Raw genomic sequence first — 15,138 nt, 5'->3', positions numbered from 1 at the left:
TTAAAACACACACACATGCATACACACACAGAGCCAATTAAAGGAAGCTGTGTAGACCGGAAGTCTGAGATGAGTTGGTTTTTCCATTGGAGCACTAAATTTGGCTCTGATTTACTGTCAACTAATTTTAAAAAGTGAAATGTTAGATTATATGGTTCTCATTGTTTTGTAGAGCAAGCATGCACATTATTTTGCAGAGAAAAAAGTTTTTGGCAACTGAATTCTAGAAGTAATTTCTAGAACGCTAATAAAAGAACTCTAGGGTTTTTTAAAAGCTTTTTATTGGAAATGTAATACATAATCAGAAAAATACAAAAACATAAACACATAGCTTACTGAATTATTATAAAGTGAACCCCCATCTCACCACTACCCTGGTGAGGAAAGAAAAGCTTAGCCCCACAGAAGCCCTCTGTATGCTCCTTTCTGGTCATGAAGCTCTGCTCTCCCCAAACGTACCATTATCGTGACTTTTGTGCCAATCATCTTTTTTTCTTTCTTTTAGTTTTACCACCTAAATAATATCCTAAACACTATAGTTTTGCGTATTTTTTTTAAAACTTTGACTGGAATCATGTATTAGATATTTTTGCTTTTTGCTCAACTTTATGTCAGTGAAATTCATCCAAATTATTTTGTGTAGCTGTGTTCATTTTTATTCTATAGTACTCCATTGTCTAACTATACCACATTTTAGGGATATACTACAATTGTCCATTCATCAGCTGATGGACCCTTGGGTTGTTTGGTTGTTGGCTATTAGGAAGAATGCTGCTATAAGCATTCTTGCATATGTCGTCTGATTCAAGGATACACATACTTCAACTGGGTCATTGGGTGACCATATTTTCCTCATGTCTCTTCCCATAATGTTCCATCTATACATGTCTATATCCAAATTTCCCCACTTCATAAACATACCAGTCATAGTGGAACACAGCCCACCCTAATGACCTTATTTTAACTTGATTATCTCTGTAAAGACCCTATCTCCAAAAAAGGACACATACTGAGGGTCAGGACTTCAACATATGAATTTTGAGGGACACAACGAAGTTGGCCATACTAAAACAAGGAACAATTCTAGAAAGAGGACAGTTTGTGCATAGGCCCTAAGGTAAGAGAGAGATTATACACAATGCTAGAGCTCAGTAAGCCATGAGGCTGATAGGAAGGGCCAGATCACATTCAGCCTTATAGTCCATAGGAAGGAGATTCAGATTTTATTCTAAGTGTGATGGAAAGTAACTGGAGGGTCTTATGCAGTGGAGAGACATGATCTCACCACTTTTGAGTGGAGGATAAGTTGGAAGGAGACAAGAGTGGCAGTGAAAGATCAGTTAGGAGGCTACTGCAGTATCCTACTTGAGAAATGAATGTGGTCTGGACCAGTGTAGGGGTTAGGGACAGAGAAAGCAGTGGATGTATGCCAGGTGTAAAATGGAGTTAGGGTTGATAGGACTCGTTGGATATGGAGGATGAGGGTGAGAAGGGCAGCAAGGATAACTTCCAGGTTCCGAATTCCAGAACTGGATGAATTAAAAAAAAAAAAGAAAGAAAGAAAAGATAAAACTGAGAAGGATTGGGTCCAGGTTTTAATAGAGTAGGAGTCAAGGGAACCATTTTGGACATGTTATACTTGAAATTGCATGAAGCATCCAAATGAAGAGATCACGGGGCAGCTGAATACATACAGATCCAGTGTCCTGAGAAGAGGTATAGGCCAGATAAAATTGGGAATCATTATGACACAAATGTCATTTAGAACCATGGGGAAAGGTGAGACTAAGAAGATAGAGAAAAGGGTAATGAAGAAAGTCTAGAAATATTGCTTATAGTGCAGTGAAAGAATTGCTGGAGTTGGGGAGATAATATTCTACGTATTACCTTCTGATGATTCACCTTAATGCAATACCAAAGCTTAGATAACGTTAGAGAAACTCATAATTGAAATGTAAAAACCTTTCAGCAAGTTCTGGGCCACAGTGAATTTATTGTTGCATCTTCTGATGGTTGTTGGAAGAGTTAACCTTCTGTTTCAAAAACCTGGCCCTGACCCACACACTTGCCCGGATAGGCCATCCTATTTCAGACAAGAGGTGGGTCACAAAGTGGCCTGTAGGTAAGACCAGAGAATTTTTAAATTGAGATTTGAGCCACTGGAACACTTGAACTTTTACGTAAAGAAGATTCCAGAGGTTTGGGTCTTTAAGCATGAAAAAGATCATTTTGCCCTAAAACATTTATGGGATGTTTTTGCCAACTGGACTACTTCCACCATAGAGCCATAGTGTGGCTTTTGCATAATGTAATTTTGAATAAGATTATATTGCAAAATGCCCATGTTGGCTACTTTCCCTCATCTCACTCCTCTCCCAAGTCAATAATGTTACTTTACTGTTCTAGCTTAAATATATATTTACACACTGTAGAATATCTGCAAAATAAAATAATTCAGAGTAGTGCTTATTCTAACTCTTTCATTAAGAAGTTTTAGGAATAACTGATTGATTCCTGCTAGACTTCATTTTCTTTCCATTGGAAAATGGTTACAAACAACCTAAGGTTTCTTTGAGGTTTGCCAATCTATCATCTTCAATTACACAAAACATCTGTCAGTGGAGGAAGTTCAATGCCCTTGGGGATGAGTAACTTTTTAATTGTTCTTGGTGGTAAACTATTCTGACAGAAATTGGCCAGTGGCTTTAGTTGCTTAAGGCTTTTCCTCAAAAACCATTATCATACTCATAGACTTGCTATAACTTGATAAAAGGACTTTTAAATATTATTTCAATATAAAAGGCCTCCAGATAACCACAGAGATAGACTAAGACATTTATTCAGGGTTGAAACAACTCAACCTGGCTGCAGTCACCGGGAATTTTCTAGCTCTAGAAGCACATGAATACAGATAAGCTGCTGAGGCTAAGAGAACACCCCAGCATCTGAAATTCTTGAGACATCACTGGAAGTGAGACAAATAATGGTCTAGGAGTTTTTATGTGGGGATATATATGTCCCCATGACTCTCCCTGCAGGAACTACGATCTGGGGAACAAAGTTCCTAAATCCACAGAGCATAATAGCACTATGTTACACCTAAAGCACTTCAAAGGAATCTGCTATATAACTCATTCATGTCTTAAAATAAGTTGCCTCTGAAGAGATTTGAACTTAATAGCTTTTTTTGGACTGACTTTACTTGAATATTATTTGAAGTCGCATCTTGATGTCTTTGATACTCTTTGTTTTTATTCTTCTTGAAAATGTTTAGTGATCAAGTGTTTCTCTAGCACATCTCAACATAGGAGACTCAGGCCTAGTTTTAGCCTAGAATGAAGTGCTCTTCTCCAGACCATCTGAAGCGCCACTTGCACCTTACAGGGTTAGGGTTAAGAGGAAGTTGAAGATGCTGTGGGAGATAATTGGGTGGGGCAGTGTTTAAAGCAAAGCTCCCTGCCACTCAGTAGTTGTCACCCCAGACACGTTTAATATCTAACCCTTTTCTTGTGCCTCATTTGAATTGTGAAGATTAAATCAGATTCTGTGATTCTTCCTTTCATGTCTTGTTTTCCTTTCAATGTTCTGATTAAGAATGTTGACAGACAAGGAGGGCCAGACACATACTGCCTATGTGCTTTCCAAATGAACATACTTGACGGAATTTAGATTATGATGAGGTCTAAGAACAGCATTTTAGAAACGTGCAGGTGGAAAGGCATGAGCTGAGCATGAAAATGCAGATACTAGAGGTAGACTTAGGAGACCAAAGTTGGCCCACAGAACGCCTTGTGGCATCGGTGCACGATTTTCTTAACCAGCATGGAGCCAGGAAGCCCAGGACTCTACCGCAAGGCCTGGCCATCGGAATTGGTGACAGGGAAGAAAGATGCGTAATGTCCTGAGTATTATGAAACCCTCCACAGCAACAGGAACAGCAGGTGGAAGAGGCAGGAATGAGGGAAAGTAGGAAGTGAATGTGATTAGAGGACGGACCTGCTTGAACTCTGTAGAAGAATTAATGGGTCAGCAGTCTGTCAGAGGTTAAGCTGACAAATAGTTGAGTTCAGAGAACGAGATGAGAGCACAAAACTGGTGAGCTCTTGGGAACAAGCAAGATTATTAGTAGAGAGATCTGGAGAATATGTTAGCAGTGAGGAAGAACTAAGTTTCTGGTGAGCAACAAAGTTGTGGGTCTCTGTGGGAAAGGTATCCACTTGGCACTGGGACAGAGCGCTTGGGAAACGTGCTTAAACTTCAGTAACTAACAGAATGCGATGGTATTCTGGTGGGTTTGCACCAAAGAACTTTAAACCTCTTCCACACAGACTCCTGTAGCAAAAAAATGAAGTTTCAACCAGTTTACAGAGCTCAGCAAGGTCAGGATGAACGACGGAATCACAAAGGACTAAGGAATTCCACAGGGCCTAGATTTCCAGGAGAGGTTTTCTCCTGTCTTGGTAAGTCACCCAGTAAGCCCATTCCAAACCAGCCACAGCATGATTTTCACAAGGGTGGACTAGGGTGGACTGTGTTGAGAGCTGAATTAATGTATTAACTAACTCATTTTGAGGCAGAAGGTGATTCTATCAGTTTGGCTAAAGCACTTCTATTAAGTCCATTCTCTAAACTCTCACAGAAAAACTACCTAGTAATCAAAGCCCTCTGTTTAGTTTCAGATATATTTATGGAGGGAATACATGGAAGAAAGGCCCTTCCTTGGGAGAAATGTCTCCCTTAATCTCCCCCAATTTAGATGATCACAAATTGACTGCTAAAATGAAAGGCATTTAAGGACCTTCCAACTTTGGAGGTCAACATTTCTAAACCATATTTTGTTACCAACAGTGGTCGGGAAGAGGCAGAAGTACAGGGGTGGAGAGTCTGAATCCTGTTCATCATGTTGTAACAAATGCACAACTTGCTATGCTCCTTCTTATTAGAAATGAAGTGACATTATATACCACCATTGCTATTTTAAACAAACAAAATGAGCTTAACTCAATAAATATCTTTTATTAAAGAAAAAAAGGAATATTGTTAAGCACCAAAACTGTATGTTGTTATATTGCATGTACAAGAAGAGAAAGGTGATTGCAATACTTAGTGTACAAGTACTTTGAAGTCGTGGGTGTAAAAAACATGAAATACAAAGCGATACAATAATTACAATGCAGAAAGTTGCACTAAAGAGCAAAAGGCAACAGTCAAAACCATTATTGGAGATTTCATAGTATTGCTCTAAATGCTTGCTTAGTTTTTTTTCTTTGTACTTTTAATACTTTAGAATGTTAACTGAGCATATTTAAGTACTGTAAATTTGCAAGAGTTGTCACTTACATTTTGCACACTGTCCATTTAGTGTAACGGTGTTAAAGCCATCCTGAAAAGCCAAGCACAGTGTGCTAGTGTTTTGCTTAATATTGCACAAAGCTAGTAAGTGGTGAATTGGTTTGCCATTAAAATTTTCATTTAACCAGAAAACCTAAAAGAACATATCAGTTTCATTCACCCTAATGGGCTTTTATTCATGCAAAAGGATCTGTAGCCTTCGATTTTTCATAAATTATGTATTATGGTTTCACACTTTGCAAGACATATAGTACAATAAGAAATTCAATGGAACAGTGGGGATTCTGTCCAAGTCGAAGAAGTCAGAAGTCACTTGCATGGGTTGTACTGTCTACCCTTCTTTGGTCACAAATGAAGGGAAAATGTCATCTTGTGATTACGAAGAATTCTTAAAACCAATATAATTAGTACTCGGAAAAGCTGGAATAACCTGTTGCACTCTTTGATAGTTAACCATAGAACATGCAAATTAAAGAAAAAAAAACTTCCCTTGTTAAAATTGAACTCTTTAACCAACACCCACACCTTTTTAGTATACATCTCAAATCACTTACCACAGACTTTCCTTAACTCACCAGTTGGAGCCTCTCTTAGTCATACCTGACCAAAAAACCCAAAACTTTCTCTTAACCCTCAAAATAAATGACTGCTTTGAGATTCAGCATAACATTGATAAAATATTTAATATATCAGCCTCAGAAGTATTTTCTGTACATGCACCTTACAGTGGCATAATAAATGTGTCTGGAGAAGGGGAGAGACACATGAATTTGGATTTCCACCAATTAAGTCCCTCAAATACCAAGCTGAACATTTACTGTGGGTAAAACAGAAAATTTTAGAATGAACATATCTTTGAAATAATGGGCAAACATTTATAACAGACTGACAGACACACACACACACACACACACACACGGAATCCAGACTCCCTTTTGCTTTTAAAAATCCTTTACATAGATGATAGTTTAGGCAATAATATAAACTCATTTTGTAAGAAAAACTTTTAAATTAGACTATATTTATAGGATAAAAAATACCATTGCTTCATTTTACAAAGCAATTAAGCAGAGACTTTAATGTGCTTTAAATAAAGAGCACTTTGCAGCAAAGTTCAGAAATAACTACTGAATTGTTCAGTAGCACTAAATGAATGCAACATGCTCCAATAGTAAGGTGCTTCTACTTTCTTACCTCTCTTCCATCTAAAAATCAATCTTGTGGTCAATCCTCTAACACTAAGCATAGTTGTTCTTCTATGCTAAGCAATAAATGGGAAATAAAATCTATTTAAAATGCACATTTAATTTTATATTATTTAAATTCAGTGCAAGAGTTAGGTAAAACGTGTTCAGGTTTCTGCTTTCACTATCAAATGGATGCATGTTAACAATGCATCTGCCACAGTTTTTAAATGTTTTACAGCTGTTCAAAAAGACTTTTTACAAATAACCTGGTATAAGTATATGAAATTTCAACTCCCTGATAAGGCCTTTAGGGACCCATTAGCACTTTACAGGTTGGTATCTGATGTTAAGTACATAATAATTAACTTATAAAGGTTAAAAAAACAAGCTTGTATTTAGTGAAAGAAAAGCTTTCCTTATGCACACACGCAATGAACGTAATTTAAAAATGGAGTCTTAGGAAATGTATAAATTTAAATTGTATTAATTGTATACTGGTCCCATTCCGAACAGAGAGGGTACTGCCCATTGATTTTTGTCCCACTGATACAAGAGTTTTAATTCTTAGTGTCTGCTATGGCCAAAGTATGCTTTACAATCTAACACATCACATTTTATGACATAGAGACATCATGCCACATGTTAACAAATATTGCTACATAGTTCAGCTTCGTAGAAACAAGGCTCCCCCCACCCCCATTATACAGAGTAGAAAATTTTCTGTGGGTTCGCATAATGAGAAAAGCCCCCATATTCTCACTGTGGAAATACTACACCTGATCAACTGTTACAGCTGTGCATTTTATAGAACTGTCTCAGTTCCACAATGAAGAACTAAAGAATGATTGTTTTTACACTGCTCACAAACTCAATAAGCCTATAAAATATACATGAAGTGAGCAATTCTCATCTTTTAAAATTCCTCTTTAGCCAGGTATTTCCTCCTCAGACTGCTACCCTACAGTACCACCAGGATTTTAAATCATTAGGAATACCTTTTCTATACAGGCCACATTGATTATATATACATAATTTTAGTTGTATTAGTAGAAGAAATATTCAAAATTGACATTCAAGTGAGCAGTAACATTAACCACCAAACATCCAAGTCATCATCTACTTGTTTCCCTATTTTAAGTATACTGCAGTTGAGACGAGATTGGTAAATTAACTTCTAAATTGATTCAGCATAAGCAAGCAGCTGTTTGTAGATTCTTGATACAGAAATGATACATTAACAGAAATATAACTGTCAAGTATTTTAAACCATATAAGTAGTACAGGCAAATTTGGAACTGGAAACATGATCATATATAAGTACCATCATAACAATATATACAAATTTTATACTAAGGACAAAGATGCTCATTTTATTAGGGGCAAGGATAAGAAGGAAACCATGCTTATACAATTTTTGTTGGGCTCTGAAACTGCTTTTTAATTATCATGTAGATTCAACTGGACACATGGACTGTAGTTATCTGAAATTCTAATATTTGTGAGAACTCCAAAGGTTGATGACCTATAGTAACATGTAATTTTGTGGAAGGAGGAACCTGAATCCAGAGGAAGGGAAGTGGATGTGTTGGAGAGAAAGTTGCTACCAGAGAATGAGCATAGGGGTTGCTAGTGAGGCTCTACAAGTGTGAGGACAACCTTCAAGGAGTGCTGTGGTGGGGTACGCTTCCAGCTGTGGATGCACTCCTGAAGGATTCATGCAGATCTGAACACCCTGCATTCTTTGCTAGAGACTTATTACAACATGGCTCAGCAAAACAGATTATAGGACCCTTTAAAAGTGAGCATTGTCTCTTAATGGAATCCCGGCTGCAACACTAAGTGGGTAGCAATTTCCTCTAGACATATTAAGGTTCCAGTGCTTCTGCTGTCAATAATGACATAAGATCCTCCTATATTTTTCTAAATGTCAGTAAATGAAACAAAACTGAAAAAACCGTTATGAACAAGCATCCAAAGGCATAAAATCGATACATGATTTAAGATTTGCAAATTTGCTTTAAAATTTTTTTCAAATATATCAATCAAATCAATCATTCTTTAGGTTAAAAGGCATGTTTCAATGCATTACTGAAGGTGTGTTACAAAAATCTACAACCCATCCCCACTGTAATCAGGGGATTGACATTAACTTTATATTAGATCTGTATTTCTAATATTCTCAGACAAGGTGTAAGAATGATGCTAGAATAAAGCCAATATATTGTGAAAATGCTCATATTCTCATCAATAAACATAGTCAACATTTAAGCAGATTTTGTTTTATATAACCTGTTGCCAGAAAATTTTCTCCATAATTATTTCAAAGGAAATAACATTTTCAAGTAACAAAGGTGCGAGCATTTTTTTCCTTCAGGATCACTAATTCAGATACATTTGAGGGCTTTTACTTCAGGACTGCTTTCTGGGTCTAGGCCAGAGAACTGCCTCATAAGAAATAAAGTTCATTTTGGTATGTCAGCCATTCATATAATGGTCAAGACCTGTCTTACACAGAATTACACTCTACAGAGTACTGTAAACTGGGTCCAACATATCTACCTTCATTCAAGCCCACAACAGTCCTGCTGAGAATTAGTATCGGCTCCATGCATTCTTCAGGACTCCATTACAGCAAAATCAGCACCTAGAGCTACATACGTATGTTTAAGAATTTAGTGACGATAACAAAGGCTGTCTCCCAAAATTCAACTCCAAGCATGTGAAGATAGTGAAATGCCAGCCAAAGAGGCTTTTCTGCCTGTCTACTTTCTGTACATTTGTAGAGCATGTTTTTTTTTTTTCCATTGTGGAGCATAAAAATAAAAACAAATGGTGCATGTTAAAAAAGACTTAAGATCTGCATTCCTACTATTGAATCCTGATTTTTGATTCTCAATAGGAAAGTCATGTTGAGTTATAGTAATCAAGCAATAGTTCAAACAAAAAGACTAAAAATAATTTGAAATATCAAATTACAAAGTATTGCTTCTCATAAACAATGCTGCACATAAAATTCAAACTATTATAAATTCACAGTTATGAAGGGCTATTTAAAAGCATGGAAATTTTTACTCTGAAACCTTACAAATTGTAAGTGTGTGGGCTTCTAAAAATAGGCCATGTTAAATGCATCACGTTGTGGTAAACACATTTATAGGTGTATCTCCATGGTTATGTATCTTTTCAGATGTTGTAGAACATCTTTATGAAAATTCCTTTGGAGATGAGTAATGTGGGAATTATCAGTGCATTTCCATCTGATTTCTTCCAATTCCTGCCCTATAGCTATCATGATTAACTTCTTTTTCAGAATGTCACACTATTTAAGCTGATATGGAAGAAGCTCTGTATTTTGGGCAGACGACTATTCAGTGCACTGAACGATGGATTTCAAAGGAATCTCAACGCAGCTCACAGTAGATCTGTCAACCCAGTGTTCTTCCAACTCATAGCGACCCCTAGCTTTACTGGCCACTACAAGGATGTAAATGGGTAGACAGGTGGGGAAGGTGCTTAAAAAACAGGAATCTTCACAAGGCCTTTTCTCCGTTGCAGTCAGGAACACTGCACATCTAAAACTCATGTTAACCACCATCTGTTGGGATGACTGGAAAAGTGGTAACTTGCCGATTGTGCTTCCCTTTTCACACCACTGAGCCAATACACTTTGGATCTAATGGAATCCAATTGTGGAACCACGTTTACAATTTTGTAAGAGCCGATGTTCAACTGTAGGTATTTTTTTCGTTCTGTTGAGTCACCTGTTTACAAACAAAAGTAATACTGTATGTTAAAAAGGACAGCCTATTAAAGACAGTATGTATATATATTCCCTCATACCTTTCACAAAATCCGGTATGAACACTGATGGTTTTTTCTTTCAAATGACCTTTCTATATAGATGTTATATAAAAAAATCTTACAAAAGGATATGTTTGTATTCTTAAAAAAAAATTAAAACAAAATTTGAACATGGATTTTGATTTTGATCACTGTTAAAAAGTCATATGTCAAGATGACTATAGTTAACACTGCTGTGTGACATACAGGAAAGTAGCTAAGAGAGTAAATCCTAAAGAGTTCTCATCACAGGAAAATGTTTTTTTTCTCCTTTTTCTTTCTTTTCTTTAAGATGGATGTTGGCTGAACCTACTGTGGTAATCATTTCACAATATATGTAAATCAAACCATCATGCTGTACGCCTTAAACTTATACAGTGATGTATGCCAATTATTCTCAATAAAGCTGGGGAAAAGAGTTTTTTAAAAAGGTTGTACGTTAGATTCACTTTCACTTTTCTTCCTTTTACTCTTAACATTTTATGTCAAAACTATACACTAAAAAGATAAATACAATCTAAAATCTTTGCCTCAAAACTGCCAGTATAATAAGAACTATCAAATGGCAAGTTTAAAATACACCAGAGAGAGTTGTCATTATAATTGAGATTTAGAGGACAGAGCTAGTACTGTCTTTAAATGGATGATTTTACGAGGACTTTGTAAAATTCAAAATAGTTGTGTTCGAGATCCATGCACTGACCCACAGCACAGGAGAAACATATATATGGCCTACTTGTCAGATAAAAGCTGACATGTGGCTTTTGAGCACTTGAAATATGTCCAGCGTGACTGAGAAACTGATTTGAATTGGACTTAAATTAAAATCTAAAACTTTGTAAAAAATACTTTTCCATTAAGCACAACTTGGTTGTTTTGGTACGACTATTCAATTTAACCAATGAATACTTGGCATCCAAATTGAGATGGTGCTACTAGTAAGTGTAAAATACTCACTGGATTTTGAAGACTCAGTACCCAAAAAAAAAAAAAAAAGTAAACTACAATGTGGAATTTGATATTGACAAGATACTCTTTTGGATATATCATTTAGTAAAATATTACTAGAATCAATTTCACCCATCACTTTTAACTTTTTTAATGTGGCTCACATTATATTTCTGTTGGACACCATCATTATAGTTACTTATGAGTTTAAGAAGGACCCCACAGGAAACAAGTTAGAAATAATAAAAAGCCTATACAATTACATATATTTCCTTATGTTTAGAAATCCCCTTCAAAGACACTATTACCTACGGCTGGTCTGAGATGAGTTTTTAGAGGAGGATGAGGCTGAACATGTCCAGGACCTTCAGTTTTTATTTCATGAAGTTTTAAGAAATTAGTTCTTCAAAAACAAGTATGTAATTACATTAATTATTTTGAATCTATAAGAAAGAAACCAATTAATAGGAAATACAAATTACACCCTTTTTAGCCATCTGTAGAAAAGTGTCTAAAAGTTCAGAGCCTTTAAAAAATGACTTCCTAGGGACTTCCCTGGTGGTTCAGTGGTTAAGACTCCACGCTCCCAGTGCAGGGGGCCCGGGCTCAACCCCTGGTCAGGGAACTAGATCCTGCATGCCACAACTAAGAGCCTGCATGCCACAGCTAAAAAGATCCCGCATGCCGCAACTAAGACCCAGCACAGACCAATAAATAAATAAATAAATAAATAAAATATTAAAAAAAGAAAAAAAAAGACTCCCTAAGACCACACACAGGCAGTGATAGATAGCTCTTTATCAATGGCTGCTCAGCTGGCAGGGATCACAACTAGTCTGGTTTGCTTCTGGTGTAGGATACATTTAGTCTTCAGTGACTTTGCCACTATCCCAGTGCATGCATTTTCTGGCAGTATTTCATTGTTCCTCTCAACATTATACTACATACACCAGCCATGAACAATCAGCCAAAAAAAGGGAAGGTTTTAGGCAATTTTCAGAGTGGTATTCATTATGGACATATTCTTAACACCTGACATAAGGTTAAATTAGAAGCCAAAAGCTATAAATAACATCCCAGCTACTTGAATATATGAAATGCATGCTTATGTGAAGGTCCAGCACTGGGATTACCTAATCAGTGCCAACATGGTAGTTTTTGGCATAGGTTTAGGGGTTTACTGAGAAGCTACATGCTGAAGGGGACAAGGCAAGAGGTAGCAAGCACTGTGAAGTGGGACACAATCTACAGTCATCCAGTGTGGGAAAGAGTCCCAGTCAGGCACACCTGAGTCTCTAGACACACTCACACACTTGAGTGGACACATTTACATTCCTCTACAAAGCATGGTGTACATATGTACAAGCACAAATAGTTTGAAATTATTTGGGGATCCAAAAACAGTAAGTGACCGATAATTAAGGCCTCTACGACTAACAGGAAAAAAGGGTGCCAACAGTCCCAAGACCCATGGCCATGGCAGACAGTGTTCCTATCAAATGTTGGTTAGAGCACATTAAAGTTAACACCCAACCACTTATCAAGATTTTTCATGCTTTCTGTTAAGCTACAGTGCAGATGCTGGTGGGGAGGGGTGGAGTTGGGGAGTGTGGAATCGGCACATTTTCCTGATGGACCCATGCCCAAAAGGGTAAAATCTGCTTTTAGTAATATTCTGATATATCCAAAATAGTATCTTCCAACATTTAATCAATATTTTAAAAACTAATGACACAGTTTCTGGGTTTTCTTTTATCTTTTTGTAATAAGTCTTTAAAATCCAGATGTATGCCTACATATAGTTCTACTCAGTTCTACTCTTTCAGAATCTTTGGGAGTGAAGGCCATGAATATGCATTTTTAATAAGCTCCCCCTGGTAGTTCTTAAGATCAGGCACAGTGATTCTTCCTTTACCTACTCCCACCTACTTCCCCCTTTAGTAAAGCCCATAGATACATATTCTATCAAGAGAGCATAATGAGGGCTTCCCTGGTGGCGCAGTGGTTGAGAATCTGCCTGCCAATGCAGGGGACACGGGCTCAAGCCCTGGTCTGGGAGGATCCCACATGCCGTGGAGCAACTAAGCCCGTGAGCCACAACTACTGAGCCTGCACGTCTGGACCCTGTGCTCCGCAACAAGAGAGGCTGCGATAGTGAGAGGCCCGCGCACCGCGATGAAGAGTGGCCCCCGCTTCCCGCAACTAGAGAAAGCCCTGGCACAGAAACGAAGACCCCACACAGCCATAAATAAATACATAAATAAATAAATAATTCCCACTTAAAAAAAAAAAAAGAGCATAATGATTAGTAGAATATATTTGCATACTTTATATTCTGCACAAATAATATTTCAGTTATGGTCATCAGCAATTCGATATACTATTTGATTTATAGCATGTGTTATCTTTACCAATTCTATGTATTTAGCATAATTTGTGCCACATAACTATATAAATTAGCTTATTAAAGCGTAGTGGGGGACAACTCTGTATTACCTTGGGAGAATGCCAAATGTGTACCAATTCCCACAGGGGACTCAATAAGATATGTATATTATGTCAGCTGCCATTTTATATATGTCAGCTGCCATTTTATCTAGACAATGCAGTAATTACAATAAGCCCTAAATGATAAACTTTAAAGGCTTAGAAAGCTAAATAATCTGACAATGCAATGACTTTTCTAGATTCCCTTGTGGGCAGCTAACAAAGCATCAAAATTCAATATGCATAACAGTTTGCAACTGAAATACCTAAGTTAGAAAAAGCCTTTTCTGTTTTTTTGAAGCTAGAATAAGGCTGTCACTTTACTAGAATAAGACTATCCTTTTTACTTGGGATATAGCTTGTACTGAAGAAATTTTTAATGAGCAGGATATAAAAAAACACAGCATTTACCCAGGAACATCTCTGTAAAGTACTTTTTTTGTTATGTTTCCAGAAACTACAGAAGTAAAACCTGAAGTTATGATCCAGGCTATAACTGAGCTGTATAATAAATAATGAACCTCAGATTCAATGAAATATAACAGACCTCATCATCCAATACAAAAGCTGTATTACTGAACACTACTGAAGAAAAGTAAGACCATTTACTTGTTAGTTTTCCCAGTCTGTGCAAGGCAAAGCCTCCTCTTCATCCTCTGACTCAGGGGATGCTTCTTTGATTCTTCTAAGAGCTTCATGGATGCTCCGTGTTAGAGGGTCCGTGTCGGGCAGAAGCGTGAAGGATTCTCTCAAGACTTCCTTCTGTACCTTCTTCAATTTTACCCCCTTCCTTATTTGTGCCAAGATATTATTATCATCTTCATCAGGAAAAGGAGGCAGAGTTCGCTGTTCAACCTTTCTCAGATGAAAACTACCACGCTTCAAGGAAGCCAGCACCTCATCCATGGGTGAGCTCACTTTAGAAAATGAAAGAGAACAATTATGATTGCACTTAAGAGTCAGGAACTGTGTAACCTCCAGACTTTAGGACTGTGATAGCCCAGGATGCTAAAAACACATCTACAGAAGGGACCATGAAGCATGGACAGAACATGCCAGAACACAGGGGATACTAATTATGCTTGTTTAAAAAAAAAAAAAAAAATTCCAAGACCCAAATTCCATGTCAGGCATTACTGGTATTCCTATCATTTCCCATGTGAGAGAAGTGAGCAGACTGGGGGCTGGGGGGTGATCTTTAGTATTATTATGGGTGAGACTCCTAAAGAGTTTCCATAATGCAAAAGTCCAATCTAAATTCAGACAGTGACTGGACTGCACATTTAATTTTAAAAAATTAAATTCTGATTCATTATGGTGACTG

At 37.1% G+C, this 15,138-nt stretch overlaps 1 protein-coding gene across 4 annotated transcripts in view; it reads right to left on the bottom strand.

Annotated features, from left to right (window-relative positions):
* Positions 1-4,996: 4,996 nt before the first annotated feature.
* JMY (junction mediating and regulatory protein, p53 cofactor) overlaps positions 4,997-15,138 on the bottom strand; it is a 79,342-nt gene continuing 69,200 nt past the window's right edge. For all 4 annotated transcript variants that reach the window (XM_082375890.1, XM_082375888.1, XM_082375891.1 and 1 more), the window contains 2 exons: positions 14,424-14,731; positions 4,997-10,300 (listed from right to left, as the gene is read on the bottom strand). In XM_082375890.1, the coding sequence (XP_082232016.1) occupies positions 14,427-14,731 (305 nt within the window). In that variant the 3' untranslated portion in view covers positions 4,997-10,300; positions 14,424-14,426. The remainder of the gene's footprint in view (positions 10,301-14,423; positions 14,732-15,138) is intronic.

This window comes from Balaenoptera borealis (assembly GCF_965194805.1).
Source record: "Balaenoptera borealis genome assembly, chromosome: 2".
Taxonomy (NCBI): domain Eukaryota; kingdom Metazoa; phylum Chordata; class Mammalia; order Artiodactyla; family Balaenopteridae; genus Balaenoptera; species Balaenoptera borealis.
This window is presented reverse-complemented; position numbering and strand designations above follow the sequence as displayed.